The sequence below is a fragment of the Vigna unguiculata genome, chromosome 11 (genome assembly GCF_037176805.1).
Source record: "Vigna unguiculata cultivar grain cowpea cultivar isolate G323 ecotype 2 chromosome 11, ASM3717680v1, whole genome shotgun sequence".
In the NCBI taxonomy this organism is placed as follows: Eukaryota; Viridiplantae; Streptophyta; class Magnoliopsida; order Fabales; family Fabaceae; genus Vigna; species Vigna unguiculata.
The window spans coordinates 32,949,103-32,962,882 of record NC_140802.1 but is presented as its reverse complement, the minus strand read 5'-3'; the positions used below and the strand labels follow the sequence as shown (position 1 = coordinate 32,962,882).

The window sequence follows — 13,780 nt, the reverse complement described above, 5'->3', positions numbered from 1 at the left end:
TTAAAGGTGTTCGACCCAGGTCGCTTACTTGTGGTAAGAGTGGGGAACTTAAACGAATTAACATCAAGTTAAGGGTGTTCGACCCAAGTCGCTTACTTGTGGTAAGGGTGGGGAACTTAAAAGTGTGCGAGAAGCGGAGTGAAAAATAGTCGTGAAGTTGGGAACCCTTTGTTTATTCATAAAATCTGGGGTGCCTCGTTAAAACCTCCCCGGCCAAAACCCTCCTTAGGGAAAAAAGACCACGTGAGGAAGAAGAGTACACCCAGGGTTACAAGTGTTTGGTACAAAACATGTTCTTAACTAAAGTAAAACTTTAGATGGGATACATTCCATGTATTGGGTATATCTTCCCCAGACAACTGCTCAAGCTGATATGCTCCTCCCCCAGCGTCTTCATGTATTCGGTATGACCCGTCCCAATTCGCGGAGAACTTGCCATCCTTCTTTCTTGCACTATTGGCCATTCTCCAAACTAAGTCTCCTTTTACGAACGATCTTGGGCATAGGTTGGCGTTATACTTTTTGGTCGCTCTCTGTTTGGCAGCTAAGTTGCGTATTTGAGCTTTTTCTCTTAGCTCGGGTAGGAGGTCAATGTGGGTGGTCATGTTTTGATGATTTTGGGTTGAGTCATATAGTTCTTAACGCAGGGATGATTCACCAATTTCAACATGTATCATGGCGTCTGTGCCGTATACTAGGCTGAATGAAGACTCGTTTGTTGCTGATTGAATGGTACACCTGTAGGCCCACAACATTTCTGCTAGTTCTTCTGGCCATCGGCCTTTGGCGTTGTCCAACCTCTTACGGAGTTCCACTAGTATGACCTTGTTTGCCGCCTCGGCCTGTCCGTTGGTCTGTGGGTGTTCAACAGAGTTGGTTATGTGTTTGATGCCTAGACCGGTGTAGAATTTAGCGAGTTCTTTATCTATAAACTATTGGCCGTTTTCGGTGATGATGGTATGTGGGACGCCATATCGGCATATGATATCCTTCCAAAGGAATTGTTGTACTTGTTGGGTTGTAATGGTGCCAAGCAGTTTGGCCTCTATCCACTTGGTGAAGTAGTCGACGGCTACTATCAAGAATTTTACTTGGCCTTTGTCGGGGGAGAAGGGGCCGAGGATGTCCATTCCCCACTTTGCGAAGGGCCACAGGAATAGTATAGAATGAAGCTGTTTTTGTTTCTGGTGAATGAGGTTGCCATGCTTCTGACACAGTATGCATTTCCTGACGAAGTCTTGAAAGTCGGCCTCCATGGTTGGCCAGCAGTAACCGACCCGAAGGATTCGGGTAGTCATGGTGCGCGCGTCGGAATGGTAGCCGCATATGCCCTCATGTAATATTTAATTATGTACTGAGCTTGTTCGGTCATGACGCATTTGAGAAGTGGCTGGCCGTATCCGCGTTTGTAAAGGTCGTCGCATATCATTGTATACCTAGTGACTTTAGTTATCCAAACTCTTTCGGCGTTAGGTGGAGGGTTACCGGTTTTAAGGTACTGGATGTAAGGGGTTTTCCAATTGTCGGCTTGGTCTTGGGTTAGGTTATGGCAAGTACTTGTGATGGAAGGGGCGGGCAGTGTTTGTTGTAATAGGGATCGGTGGTGGCTTTTTAACTTGGTGTTGGCTAGTTTGGATAATATGTCGGCTTTGACATTTTCGGACCTGGGAATGTGTTGTATGCAGACTTGTTCGAAGGCAAACTGGACGACTTTCCGGATTAGATGGTAATATTGTAGGAGGCTAGAGTCTTTGGTCTGGAACTCGTCATTTAAATGGCCTACAGTGAGCCTCGAGTCGGTTTTGCATGTTAGCGACTTGATAACAACCTCACGGGCCAGGGATAAGCCGGCGAGGATGACTTCGTATTCGGCTTGGTTGTTAGAAGTCTTGAAGGCGAAGTATAGGGATTTTTCGATGACGATGTCATTAAGGCCTTCTAGTACGATGTCAGCACCTGCTCCCTTCGGGTTGGATGAACCATCAACATAAAGTGTCCATTGGTCCACTTCAGGAGTTTGTTGGAGATCGTTGACAAAGTCTATAAGGCATTGAGCTTTGATGGGGTCGTGAGGTTCGTAGCGGATGTTGAATTCGGATAACTCAATGGCCCAGGATGACATTCGCCTTGCAAGGTCTGGTTTCTGCAATATTTTCTGAATTGGGTAGTCGATTTTGACGATTATGTTATGATTTTGGAAGTATGGGCGTAGGCGACGGGCTGCATGTACCAGGGATAGAGCCAATTTTTCCACCATCTGGTATCTGGTTTCGGGGTCTTGCAGGGTTCTGCTAACGACGTAAATAGGATGTTGTTTGCTGCCAACATCTTGGACCAGCGCGGCGCTGACGGTGGGATCGGTGGCGGTTATATAGACCAATAAGGGTTGATGAGTATCCAGTTTATGAATGATAGGTGGTGAGGTGAGGGTGGTTTTAAGCTTATGGAATATTTCTTCACAATCATCATTCCACGTGAACTTGGCAGATTTTTTGAGCAGCTGTATGATGGATTGGGTTTGTTCGGCTGGTTTGGGAAGGAAGCGGGAAATGGCTGTGAGGCGGCCTTTGAGGCGTTGTACCTCTTTGACGTTGGTGGGGCTTCACATTTCAATGATCGCATTGCATTTTTCAGGGTTGGCCTCTATACCACGCTGGGTTAGCATGAATCCAAGGAATTTACTACGGTCGACACCGAATACGCATTTGTCGGGGTTGAGGCGAAGGTTGTACTATCGTAATGCGGAGAAGACTGCTGATAGGTCTTGAGCATGCTGATGATGACTTGGGGATTTGACAACCATGTCATCAACGTATACTTCAATGCATTTGCCCATTAAATGACTGAAGACTTTGTCCATCAATCGTTGGTAGGTCGCTCCAGCGTTTTTAAGGCCACATGGCATGCCCCTGTGGAAGTAATTGGCATCGTCTGTGATGAAAGCGGTTTTGTTCATGTCAGATGCGGCCATGGGGATTTGATTGTAACCAGAGTAAGCATCAAGAAAGCTGAGGACCTTGTTCCCGGCCGCACCGTCAATATTGGGTAAGGGGTAGGCATCTCTGGACAGGCTTTATTAAGACCCGTGTAATCAACACACATCTGCCACTTGTCGTTGGCTTTCTTAACCAGGACCACGTTAGAGAGCCAAGTGGTATAGTGAGCTTCTTCGATGAACCTTGCGCTCAGTAATTTATCAGCTTAGGCCTTGGTCGCTAGGCGTCGCTCCTCGCCAAGTTTGCGTTTTTTCTGGGAGATATATCGGGCCTCTTTGTAGATAGATAACTTGTGAGATGATATTTAAGGGTCAACTCAAGGTAAGTCGGCAGCTGACCAAGCAAAGAGGTCCGTGTTGCCGACTAGGATGGGTGTGATGATGGCACGCTCTTCAGATTCTAGCCTGGTGCCATGTTTGATGAAGTGGCCATTTGGGAGCTCTAGGGGATGGTCTCTTCAACAGGTTCGAGGCGAACATCCCGATCTACTCTGGGGTCTAGGTCGTCACCCGACAGAGCGATCTCAGAGCCGGGTGGCCGCTCGATGTGATTGGTTTGCTGGATGGGGAGTTGTGGTCGTAGCCTGGCCATGTAGCATTCGCGTGCAAGGCGTTGATCGCAATGAATTGTGAAGATGTCTCCAGATGGGGAGGGAAACTTCATGGCCAGATGAGGGGTGGAGACGACAACGCCAAGGGTGTTGAGCGAGGGGCGGCCAAGGAGGACATTATAAGATGTAGGTGCGTCGACGATGAGGAAGCAAATAGGAATGGTCTTGGTTTGGGCTCCGTCACGGAAGACGGTATGAAGGTCAATGTAGCCGTAGGTGGAAACTTTTTCCCCAGAAAAGCCATAAATGGGTTCATCGTATGAGACCATGGCGGTGTCTGGGAGTTGAAGTTTCTGGTATGTTGCCCAGTAAAGGATGTCGACGGAACTGCCTTGGTCGACGAGGACTTTTTTGGACTGCGTAATTTTCTATTTCAACAGTGATGACCATAGGGTCATCTTGCTGGTGGTTGAGGCCGTGAAAGTCATCGTCCGTGAAGGTTATGGAAGGCATGCGACGTCTGTGATGAGAATGGGTGATGTGGTGGATTGATTGGATATGGCGGAGGTGTCTCTTTCTGGCGGATGAGGTAGAGCCTCCACGGCAAAACCACCGGAGTAGGGGAGGGTCGGCAGGGGTGACGTCGGTGCGAGCCGGTTGGAGGTCATGGTTTGCGGGTTGGTTTAGGCATTTATCGTGGTGAGAGTCGCGGGGAGGGCGTCGGTGGTCGGGACGAGGAGGATGATGGGATCAAGAGGAATGGTCTTCTCTGCGGACAAAGTGGCGAAATTGTCCAGTACGTACCAGTTCTTCAATTTTATCCTAGAGTGCTTTACAGTCCTTTATAGTATGGCCATGGTTTCGGTGATAGCGGCAGTATTTAGTCATGTCCGCATTGGGGGGAGTGGCCGTCTTGCGTGGTGGTGGGATGAGGTCAGCCTGTAAAGCCTCATCAAGGAGGCAGGATCTGGGGACATTGAGAGGGGCATATTTGGTGAAGCGGGGTTGTCGGGGTTCTCGAGGTCTCGGATCAGGACGGGGGGGGGGGGGGGGTTGTGGAGCGGGGTTGGTGGTAGAGGGTGCATAATCATTGCAAAATTTTCTATGAAGGGTTTGCATTTCCTCCATGCGGACGTAATTGGCGACTCGAAACTTTAACTCATGCATGGAGGTAGGTGGGTGTAGGTAGACGTTGTTGGCTAAGGGGCCGGGTTAAAGGGTGAGGGCCATGCACTAGAGTATCATTTCTTGATTGAGGTGTGGGTTGCGAAGGCCAGCCTTGCTGAATCGATCATAAATGCCTGGAGCGTCTTGCCTTGTTCTTGCCTGACGTCGAGGAGTGATATGTGGTAGTTTGATGCGGGCGGTTGCCAGCGAAGTGAGTGGTAAACATATGTGAGAGGGTGTCGAAGCTGTCGATAGAGTATGGTGGGAGGGTGGTGAACCATTCGAGGGTGGGGCCTTTGAGGGTGGTAGTAAAGGCTTTGCAAAAGACTGCGTCATGAGAAGTATAGAGGGCGACGTGGGTGATGTAGACTTTAAGGTGTTCGTCGGGGTCAGTTTCACCAGTGTAACGCTCTAGTGTGAAGGGTTCCCACTGGGTGGGGAGGGGGGTGTTGGCGATGAAGTTGGTGAAAGGGTGACGGCGCCTGGATTGGTGGGATGGAAGCGGGTGAAAGGGTATGGGATGGTGGACGAGAGTGGGAAAAGTGGAGGTGAAGTTGTGAGGAGGGATATGGGTAGTAGGGAGGTTGTGAGGGTTGTAGGGTGGGATATGAGTGGTACGTAGGGTGGTGGGCATGTTGTAGGGGACATGAGTGGTGGGAAGGGTGGAGGCGGGAGTGGGAGCCGCAATATGTCCCAGGAGGGTGGAGTGGAAGTGAGTAGGATAGACTGAGAGGATGGGAGTTTGTTAGGTGGTGGTGAAGGTGTGCGGGGTAGGATTGTACTCACTTTCCTCTTCAATAGGCTTGAAAGCTGGGGACCCTGCAGCTTCAGATGTTTCCCTTGCCTTTCCTTTTTAAGTGGGATCGGCTTCGATCTTTCGCCTTAGGCGAGAATTTTCCTTTTGCAGTGTTTCCATCTCATCAACGTTGCGCTTCTTTAAGTCAGCTAGCTCTTATTGCATCTTGGCTTGACCGTCTAGGATGACGTCCACATCCAGAGTGATGTTAGCAGGTCCTGAGGGGGCCAGCTTCAACTTGCTTGTTAACTCCTGCTCTGCTGCGGGTAGAAACCATTTTCGAAGAAAGCGGGTGGTAAAGTACTATCTCGTGCCCCACGGTGGGCGCCAATTGTTCCTGCAAAGAACAAATAAGATGAGTTAAGCACAAGTATCACCTTACCCATAGTCTGCCATCTCCTTAGTAGGCCTCTCCCCGGTTGGCATATGTTTGCTTGGACCCAGGAGGGGTTACCTGCAGAAGGGACTCTAAAGCTCAAGTCAGTGAAATCTCTCAGAAAGTCAAATCAGATGATTATAGATCATTAATTATGTTTGGCCACGTCATGGGTTGGGCCCTTGCTTGGGCCGTAGGTGGGCCTGGGCCTTAGCCCAGGCCCTTAGTTCGATTATTGGGAACTGGTGACTTTTGTTGGAGCGTTATGCTTTTTGCTAAGTCCTTGGTTGTTTTTATAGAGTTGTCGGCCTAAGCCGGTTACCCTTTCACGGCTCAGGCCGCTATTGTTGTTTTTGGCTTGCCTTATGAATGTCGCTTCTTAGTGGTTTGGTCTGGGTACCTTAGCATGTATATGGTGCTTGCTATTATTCGGCTTAGGCCGATTAGGTGCGGTACACCAGTCCCCCAGCCTTTGTCGATATAGTTATGTCGGTAAAGGGTGATAAGTGTCTGGTATCTTTCGTCTAGGCCGACTAGGTGCGGTACAAAAGCTTTATAGAGTTACAATTCATTCTTCAATTGTTCGAAGATTCTTTGGCAAACGATTATTTAATGATTTTTACTATTTAATATATATCTTTTTCATACTATTGTGTTTTATTCTCAATCTTAATTGCATGATAATTGATTGATTACATATTTGTGGGTATCTAATAGTTGGAAATGATATTAGAACCTAGATAAGAATAAAAAAACTAATTGATTGTGCATATCGACATAGAGTACAATATTGATTATTCTTAACATCCTCATGCTTAATGCGGACTTTACATAAGAAAAGGTCTAAGATATTAGGGTTCTTATTAATAAGTTTAGATTTTCCTTTAAGACATTAGGACTTGTTACATAATGATGTGAATTCTAAAGTTAGGAAGTAGAAATATATTGTTAGTGTTTTCATAAATTTAATTTTTTTCTATAAATTCAAATTATTTTATAGACAAAATTTAATACTTGTAATTAATTTAAAGTTCTTGGCCTTAATTATTAAATAATCATAGTTTTTCTAAACATCAGAAGTCTCTTGGGATTACGATACCTGGAAATTCCATTTTATTATTTAAACAATTTGGTACGTTTGCCAAAGTCATAACATCATGCTTTCACTACTTCACTACTCTAAACTATGCTAGAATTAAACTAAGACTAAAATACTAATCTAAAGATAATAATTTAATATAAAGAAAAGAAAACCTAATTAAAACTCTGACCCTATCAATTAAAGTCTATCTAAAACAATTAAAATTAAGGAAGTAAGTAAAAGACAACGTTACTCTATCTAAATTATCACTATACTTTTATAAAAACTATCAATTAAGGGAGAATACAAGTAAAAGCCTAACTATCTAATCTACACTAAAAATATCATGAAAAGCTAAAACTCACACAAACAAGCCCTTAAAAATTTGTTTTTATCTTTGAAAAATTTCAGCACTTTGGAACCTATCACACCCCAACATTTAAATAATTTGCACGGCTAGATAAAACAAAAACCAACAAAAAAAAAAAAAAACTAAATCACACTTTCATAAAACTTTAACACCAATACTTGTAAGTTTTGAAATGGTTGAAATGCCAAGAAGAGGGGGGTTGAATTTGGCTACTTGAAAATTAAGGTAACTTTTAAAAGCCTAAAACAGTTTTTAATTGTATCAAATCAACCACCAAGTATGGATGCAAACACTCTTGGACTGGACACTTTCAATCGATCAAAAATAGAGTTAGTCGATTGATTTCATTAAACAGATACAGATAAAACCATTACTGATAGAAACAATCTTAAAACACAAAAACCGTCGATTGAAAAACTGGGAAAAGTGCAGAAATGCGAATTTGTAATTTAAAGCAAGATCAATGTGAAAGATCAATCAAGATAGGTTCAAATGAGTTATACAAACATGACCAATGTTGTAGATAACACCAAATCTCACAAGAATGTCAAAAAGATGGTTTAGATCACAATTCTTTAAACTTTAAAGTGTAATGCAAGAGAGAAGGGTTAGAGAAAAGAGCAATGCACATGATTTTTATACTAGTACATTCAAAACTCATGGTCACATCACCACAGACCAACATAATTACAAAAATGTCATTCTACTCAGCAGAATTTCAAAAATGTCACTATGGACTGAAAATGTTAGCTGAATGACGTGGACAAGGTTTCTAACATGGCACAGACGTGGCAATGATTTGCAAATCACGTGACAACTCTCTCTTGAACTTATGATTAGCATCCAAGCTCCAAAATTTTCTTCACAAAGTACTTAAAAGTAATTAGAAATAGAAACAAAAATTAGATCAATTAATGCTCAATTACTCAAAATCCGGAATAATGACCCAATGGAGCCGAATTGAGGAAAATGCACTAACAAATGACAATTAAGCACTAAACAACCATCAAAATGGGCACAAAAAGGATATTTAACAAGGAAAAATAATGACTCATCACAAGGCCCTATTTTTTTAGGAAATCTTAGGTAATGCTCAACTTCATTTCTTTCTACTCAACCCTTTGTTATGGTGATCAATACTTCAGGTTTCTTTCTTTGCAAGGTTTTCTTGGCAGTTTAGCCCCTTTCTATGGTGCTTCATATTTCCTTTTGCATAGGGTTTTCATGTGCAGCTTAACACATTCTATGTTGTTAGTTTTTAAATGGTTGAAATGCCAAGAAGGGCGGTTGAATTGGTTAGTTAAAAATTTAGGCTATCTTTAAAAGCTAAAAACCACCTTTAATTGAATCAATTAGATCACCAAGTTAAGATGCAAACACTACTGAACTGTACACTTTCAATCGGTCAAAATTAGAGTTAATCGATTGATTTTACTAAACAGATTTTGTTTTGGTATAATCAACCGATTGAAACAGAAAAACAATCGACTAAAATACTGGGAAAAGTGCATAAATGCAGATTCGAGTTTTAAACCAGGAATAGTGCACAAGAATGATCAAGACATGTTCTAAATGATTATGCAAACATGCTCAATGCTCCAGATGTCATGAAAACATGCAAGAACATGAAAAAGATGATTAAAGCACAAGTTCTTTAAACTTTAAAATGAATATGCAAGAGAGAAAGGTTAGAGAAGAGAAGAGACCACGAGATTTTTATACTGGTTCACTCAAACCTGAGTTACATCCAATTTGTCAAGGCAACCTGAGCTTGACTTTGCACTATTTCAAAAGATTTACAAAGTATCCACCCTTACACTTTTAAAATATGCAAAAACCACACAAAAGACTCTTGAGTCACACAAGAATCACACCAACACAGCAAGAACCCTCTTGCGGACCTAGAAAACCACTAGGCACACACACAAAGCTTGAGAAACAACCTACCACAAACCACATTCTCCAAGCTTCAAACCAAGCCAAAAGCTTCAAGAATTGATCCAAGATCAATCTTTAACTGCTGCAAACTGTATGATCACGAAGGAGAGAGTTTCTAGAACAATTTCACGCTAAAAAATGATCAACAGACCTGTCTTTCAAAAATCACAGCTTTTATAGTCAAACTGTTACGAAATTCAACATGTTGATTTTCAAATCAATCGGTTGATTTCACTTGACTTAAGTGAAATTAGTCGATTAAAAAATAAATCAACTGATTGAATTTGTTTCAGTTTAAGACTACTGCAGCCAACCTTTTAACCTGTTGAAAAATCATTCAACAGATTAAAAGACACATTTTAACTTGATGAAAAACCATTCAACAAATTAAAAAACATAACAAAGACCAAATACATCTAATTAATGCTACAAGGTCTACAATATGAATTACAAACTTCAAATACACTTTCTTAATGTTGTAACTATGTGGAGAGCACACATTCCAGCCTTGATCAAGATAGTTCAAAAGATAGTTCAAAAGAGCTTCATTAAATCTTCATCAAATCTTCAAGAAGCATACCACCTTGGCTTCCAATGTAAACATATGTCACTAAGCTAGAAGGCCAAAATTCATGTTCTTTCTTTGTTGCCTTCATAGGTAGTGCCAATAGTTGTGGCTCATTTAAAACATTGTTGTTTTCATCCAAAATTCACTGCAATACATCAAAATATCCTTAATTTCAAGAAGTTATAATTCTCCATTCCTCATTCTATTACTTTGGGCTTAAAATGGTTGTTTACAAATAAGCTATAAACAATTCATGCATGATAAGTGTCAAATTCATCTGGAAATTAAGATATTCTAGACACGTATGACCACTATGTGTGTTGGAGTTATGAAGAGAAATAAATTAATTGAGAAGTGGAATACATTACTTTAGTTCTTTTAGGTTAAAACTGATATGAGGAAAGAACTTATTTTTTATTCACCAGTAACAACATATTTATAATTCAAAGAAAACAAGTGGAAAACAACCACTTAACCAAATTTTAGGAGACGTGGATAAACCAGAATGACTTGCTCCTAAAGTCTAGGGACAACTATTGACTAAGGAAAATAAAAAACTAAATGTAGTTATAAAAGTAAATGTTACTCTTCCTCGCTTTAGAGACTGCAAATTCTAATTTTTCTCCTCAAAAGTTCAAATTTTCTAACAAGCAAAGGTTTTATTAACAGGTAAGCCAATTGATCTTCAAACATGTAGTAAACTAAGTTGACTTCTCCATTTTGCTACATCTCCCTTAAAAACTTGCGCTTAATGTTGAAATGTTTAGTTTTCCCATGACATACTAGATTATTTACAATTGCAATTGTTGCACGGTTGTCAACAAAAGCCTCAATTTTATTTTTTTGCTACATATGTAAATAACAAAAAACATTTTTCAGCCATGAAACTTGATTTACAACTACTGGTTACTGCTATGAATTTATTCACTTTAGTGGATTGTGCTACAACTTTTGCTTCTTTGTACACCATGAGAAAACTCATTAGCCTAGGATGAAACAATATCCTGAAGTACTTTTCATGTCGTCATAAGATCTAGCCTAATCACTATAAGAAAATCCACACAACTTAAAATTTGTACACTTCTCAAATTTGATACCATAATTAACAGTGCCTTGCACATACCTCAATATTCTTTTGGGTGCTCTTAAAAGTATTTCACTAAGACAATGCATAAATCGAGATAAGTGACTTATAATTTCTAACTTTTCTCAACACCATCTTTCTTGATGAACTTCTCCCTTTGATTCATTGGTGTGTTAACTACTTTGCACTCCTCCATTTGAAATTTCTTCAATATTTCCTTCCAATATTTCTTCAGACACACCATTTTTAAAAAACAATGCTTAATAGGTGATCATTTATCATATATCTACATTAAGCTTTATTTTGAGAACCCATTTAAGTCCAAGGACTTTTCCATTTTCAGGTATGTCAACCAGCTCTCACGTTTTGCTTTTTATTTTGTATCATAGACATCTCCTCCTCCATAGCATTTTTCCATTATGGTAGTTTAAGTGCTTCCTCACAATTGACAGGTTTAGAAATTACCACATTACATCTTTGATGGATGTTAGAAAATAGCCTAGTGCCTCTAATTGGAGGATCATCTACTAATCCATATTGCAACAGTTATATGGTTTTTTCTCCATGATTATTATCTTCTATAATGGGAAGGAATTCAGTTGTTTCCAATCCCATTTTTTACCTTCATTGAAATGTACGTCTCTAGTTATAGTCATCTTTTTGGTTTGAGGATGATATACTTTCTAGGCTTTTCAAACAAAACTGTAACCCATAAAGATGCCCAGAATTGCCTTCTTGTTAAGTTTGTCAAGCTTAACCTAAGGAACATATGCAAAACAAACACAACCAAATACTTTAAGAAAGGTTAGAAAAGGTTTATACCCATACCAAGCCTCAAAGGGAGTTTTATCTTTTAAGGCCTTAGTTGCGAGGTGATTTGCAAGAAAATTGTTGTATTAGCCTCTTCTGCGCAAAATGTTTTAGGCAACTCCTTCTCATGCAACATGCATCTAGCAATCTCCATCATAGATTTGTTTCTCATTTCACTAATCGTATTTTGTTGAGGAGTGTAAGGAGCTATTAATTGTTGCTCAATTCCTGCATCTTCATAAAATTGATTAAATTTTGTTAATGTATACTCATTCCCATTGTCTGATGTTAGAAATTGAATCTTGTAGCCGCTTTTAGTTTCCACCATTTTCTTGAACTTTATAAATACTCTACCCACTTCATGCTTGAATTTCAAGAAAAAAATCCAACACATTCTTGTAAAATCATTTATGAATAGAACAAAGTAGAGACTACCTTGTATTGATGGTGTTCTTTGGGGTCCTACCACATGAGTGTGAATTAGCTGCAACTTTTGATAGGCTCTCCAAGCTGATTTAGGAAAAGTGTTTCTATATTGTTTATCAAATTGAAAAGCATTACAATTTGCCAAATTATCACAAAGTGTGGGTACACCTTTTGGCCTTTTGTTCTTCTTTATTTTCAACATTCTTTCAAGATCACAATGAAGTCTCTTGTGCCAAATTTTTGTGAGATTGAATTGAGTATAATAGGTGCCTGCTCCTCTTCGGTTGGATCAAATGAAAAGCTTTTACCTCTCATTTTAACCCTTAGAACCTCCCGGCCAGCAATGTCATACACTTTAAATACCTTTTCCATTAACGATCTACACTTACCAAAGTTTGTTCAATGTTAAGTGCGTAAGGAACATATGATAATGTTTTTGTACCCGAACTTGTTGACATTACTATGGTTCATTTTCCTTTTGCAGAAATATAACAACCATTTCCTATTCTGACCTTCGAGACTTTAGTAGGCTTTAAGTCCTTGAATTAAGTTTTGTCATACATCATTTGGTTGGTACAACCATTGTCACGCAACAAGCATTATGAGTTACTCTTTGTTGAAAAAGATGTTGCGAAAAAATATGATATTCTTCATGTTGCACAACAACCTGGGCATTGACTTTAGGTTGTTGAAATTTTCTTCCACAGATTACAACTTCATGTCTAAGCTAATTACACTTACTACACTTCATGTCTACTCTTTTCCAATATATGAATCGTGGATGACGGAATTTTCCGCAATGTTGATAAGGTGGGTAACTTTTCTTTTGACCCTTGCCTTTGTTTGTACTATTTTCGTTGCTAGTTTGTTTATTCTTCTTGAAGTTTTTCTTTCCATCGTGATGCTTTGCTGGTAACGCACCTTCAACCACTTGATCTTATCTCATATGCCATTGTTGCTTTTGGGCTTGTAAGGCATCTAACACCTTTGCCAAGGTAATCTTGGACAAATTGTTTATGTTTTCTAGGGTGGTTATGGATGCCTCATATTTTACTTACATTGTTAACAATGGCAAGTGTTACCACTCTCTCTGGAAAATCATAACATATAGCCAATCTGTTAGCATTTTCAACAGGTTGATTTTTCCATTCAATTTGTTGATTTCTCTTAACTTAAGTGAAATCATATAATTAAAAAATAATTCAACTGATTGAATATGTAACAAATAAAACTACAACAAACCATTTAACTTGTTAAAAACCCATTCAACTAGTTAAAAGATACTAACCAGACCTAAGACATCTATACAATGCAAAATGGTCTACACTCTGAACACCAATCTTCATGCTTTGTTTTCTTCATGTGAAACCCAGATTCAACACACACTCTAAGCTTGATCAACACAGGAATCTCAAAGTCTTCACATCTTAATCAATATGTCACAACTTCATCACATCCCAATGCAACATCTTCATATATCTTAATCAAATCTTCAAGCACAAAATCATGAAATCATTTGTGCTAACAATCTCCCCCTGATTTGATGAAGCCAATCTCCACTGAACCTCTATTGAATTGATGGAACAACTCTAATGAATTTATGAAGTAATATTTTTCG

General features: G+C 40.1%; 1 protein-coding gene across 1 annotated transcript; it reads right to left on the bottom strand.

The window, feature by feature from the left end:
• Positions 1-638: 638 nt before the first annotated feature.
• On the bottom strand, positions 639-1,298 carry LOC146881787 (uncharacterized). The gene is made up of 2 exons (XM_085669345.1): positions 1,011-1,298; positions 639-854 (listed from the first exon to the last, which is right to left on the bottom strand). Exons 1-2 carry the CDS (start codon positions 1,296-1,298, stop codon positions 639-641), a joined length of 504 nt encoding a protein of 167 aa, XP_085525471.1.
• Positions 1,299-13,780: the final 12,482 nt, after the last annotated feature.

Bases quoted from the DNA above. Each gene is read 5' to 3' on its own strand.
- LOC146881787 (XM_085669345.1), bottom strand. From the start codon at position 1,298: ATGACTACCCGAATCCTTCGGGTCGGTTACTGCTGGCCAACCATGGAG. The intron at 855-1,010 runs GTACAACAATTC...GAACACCCACAG, and splicing joins GCACCATTACAACCCAACAA to ACCAACGGACAGGCCGAGGC.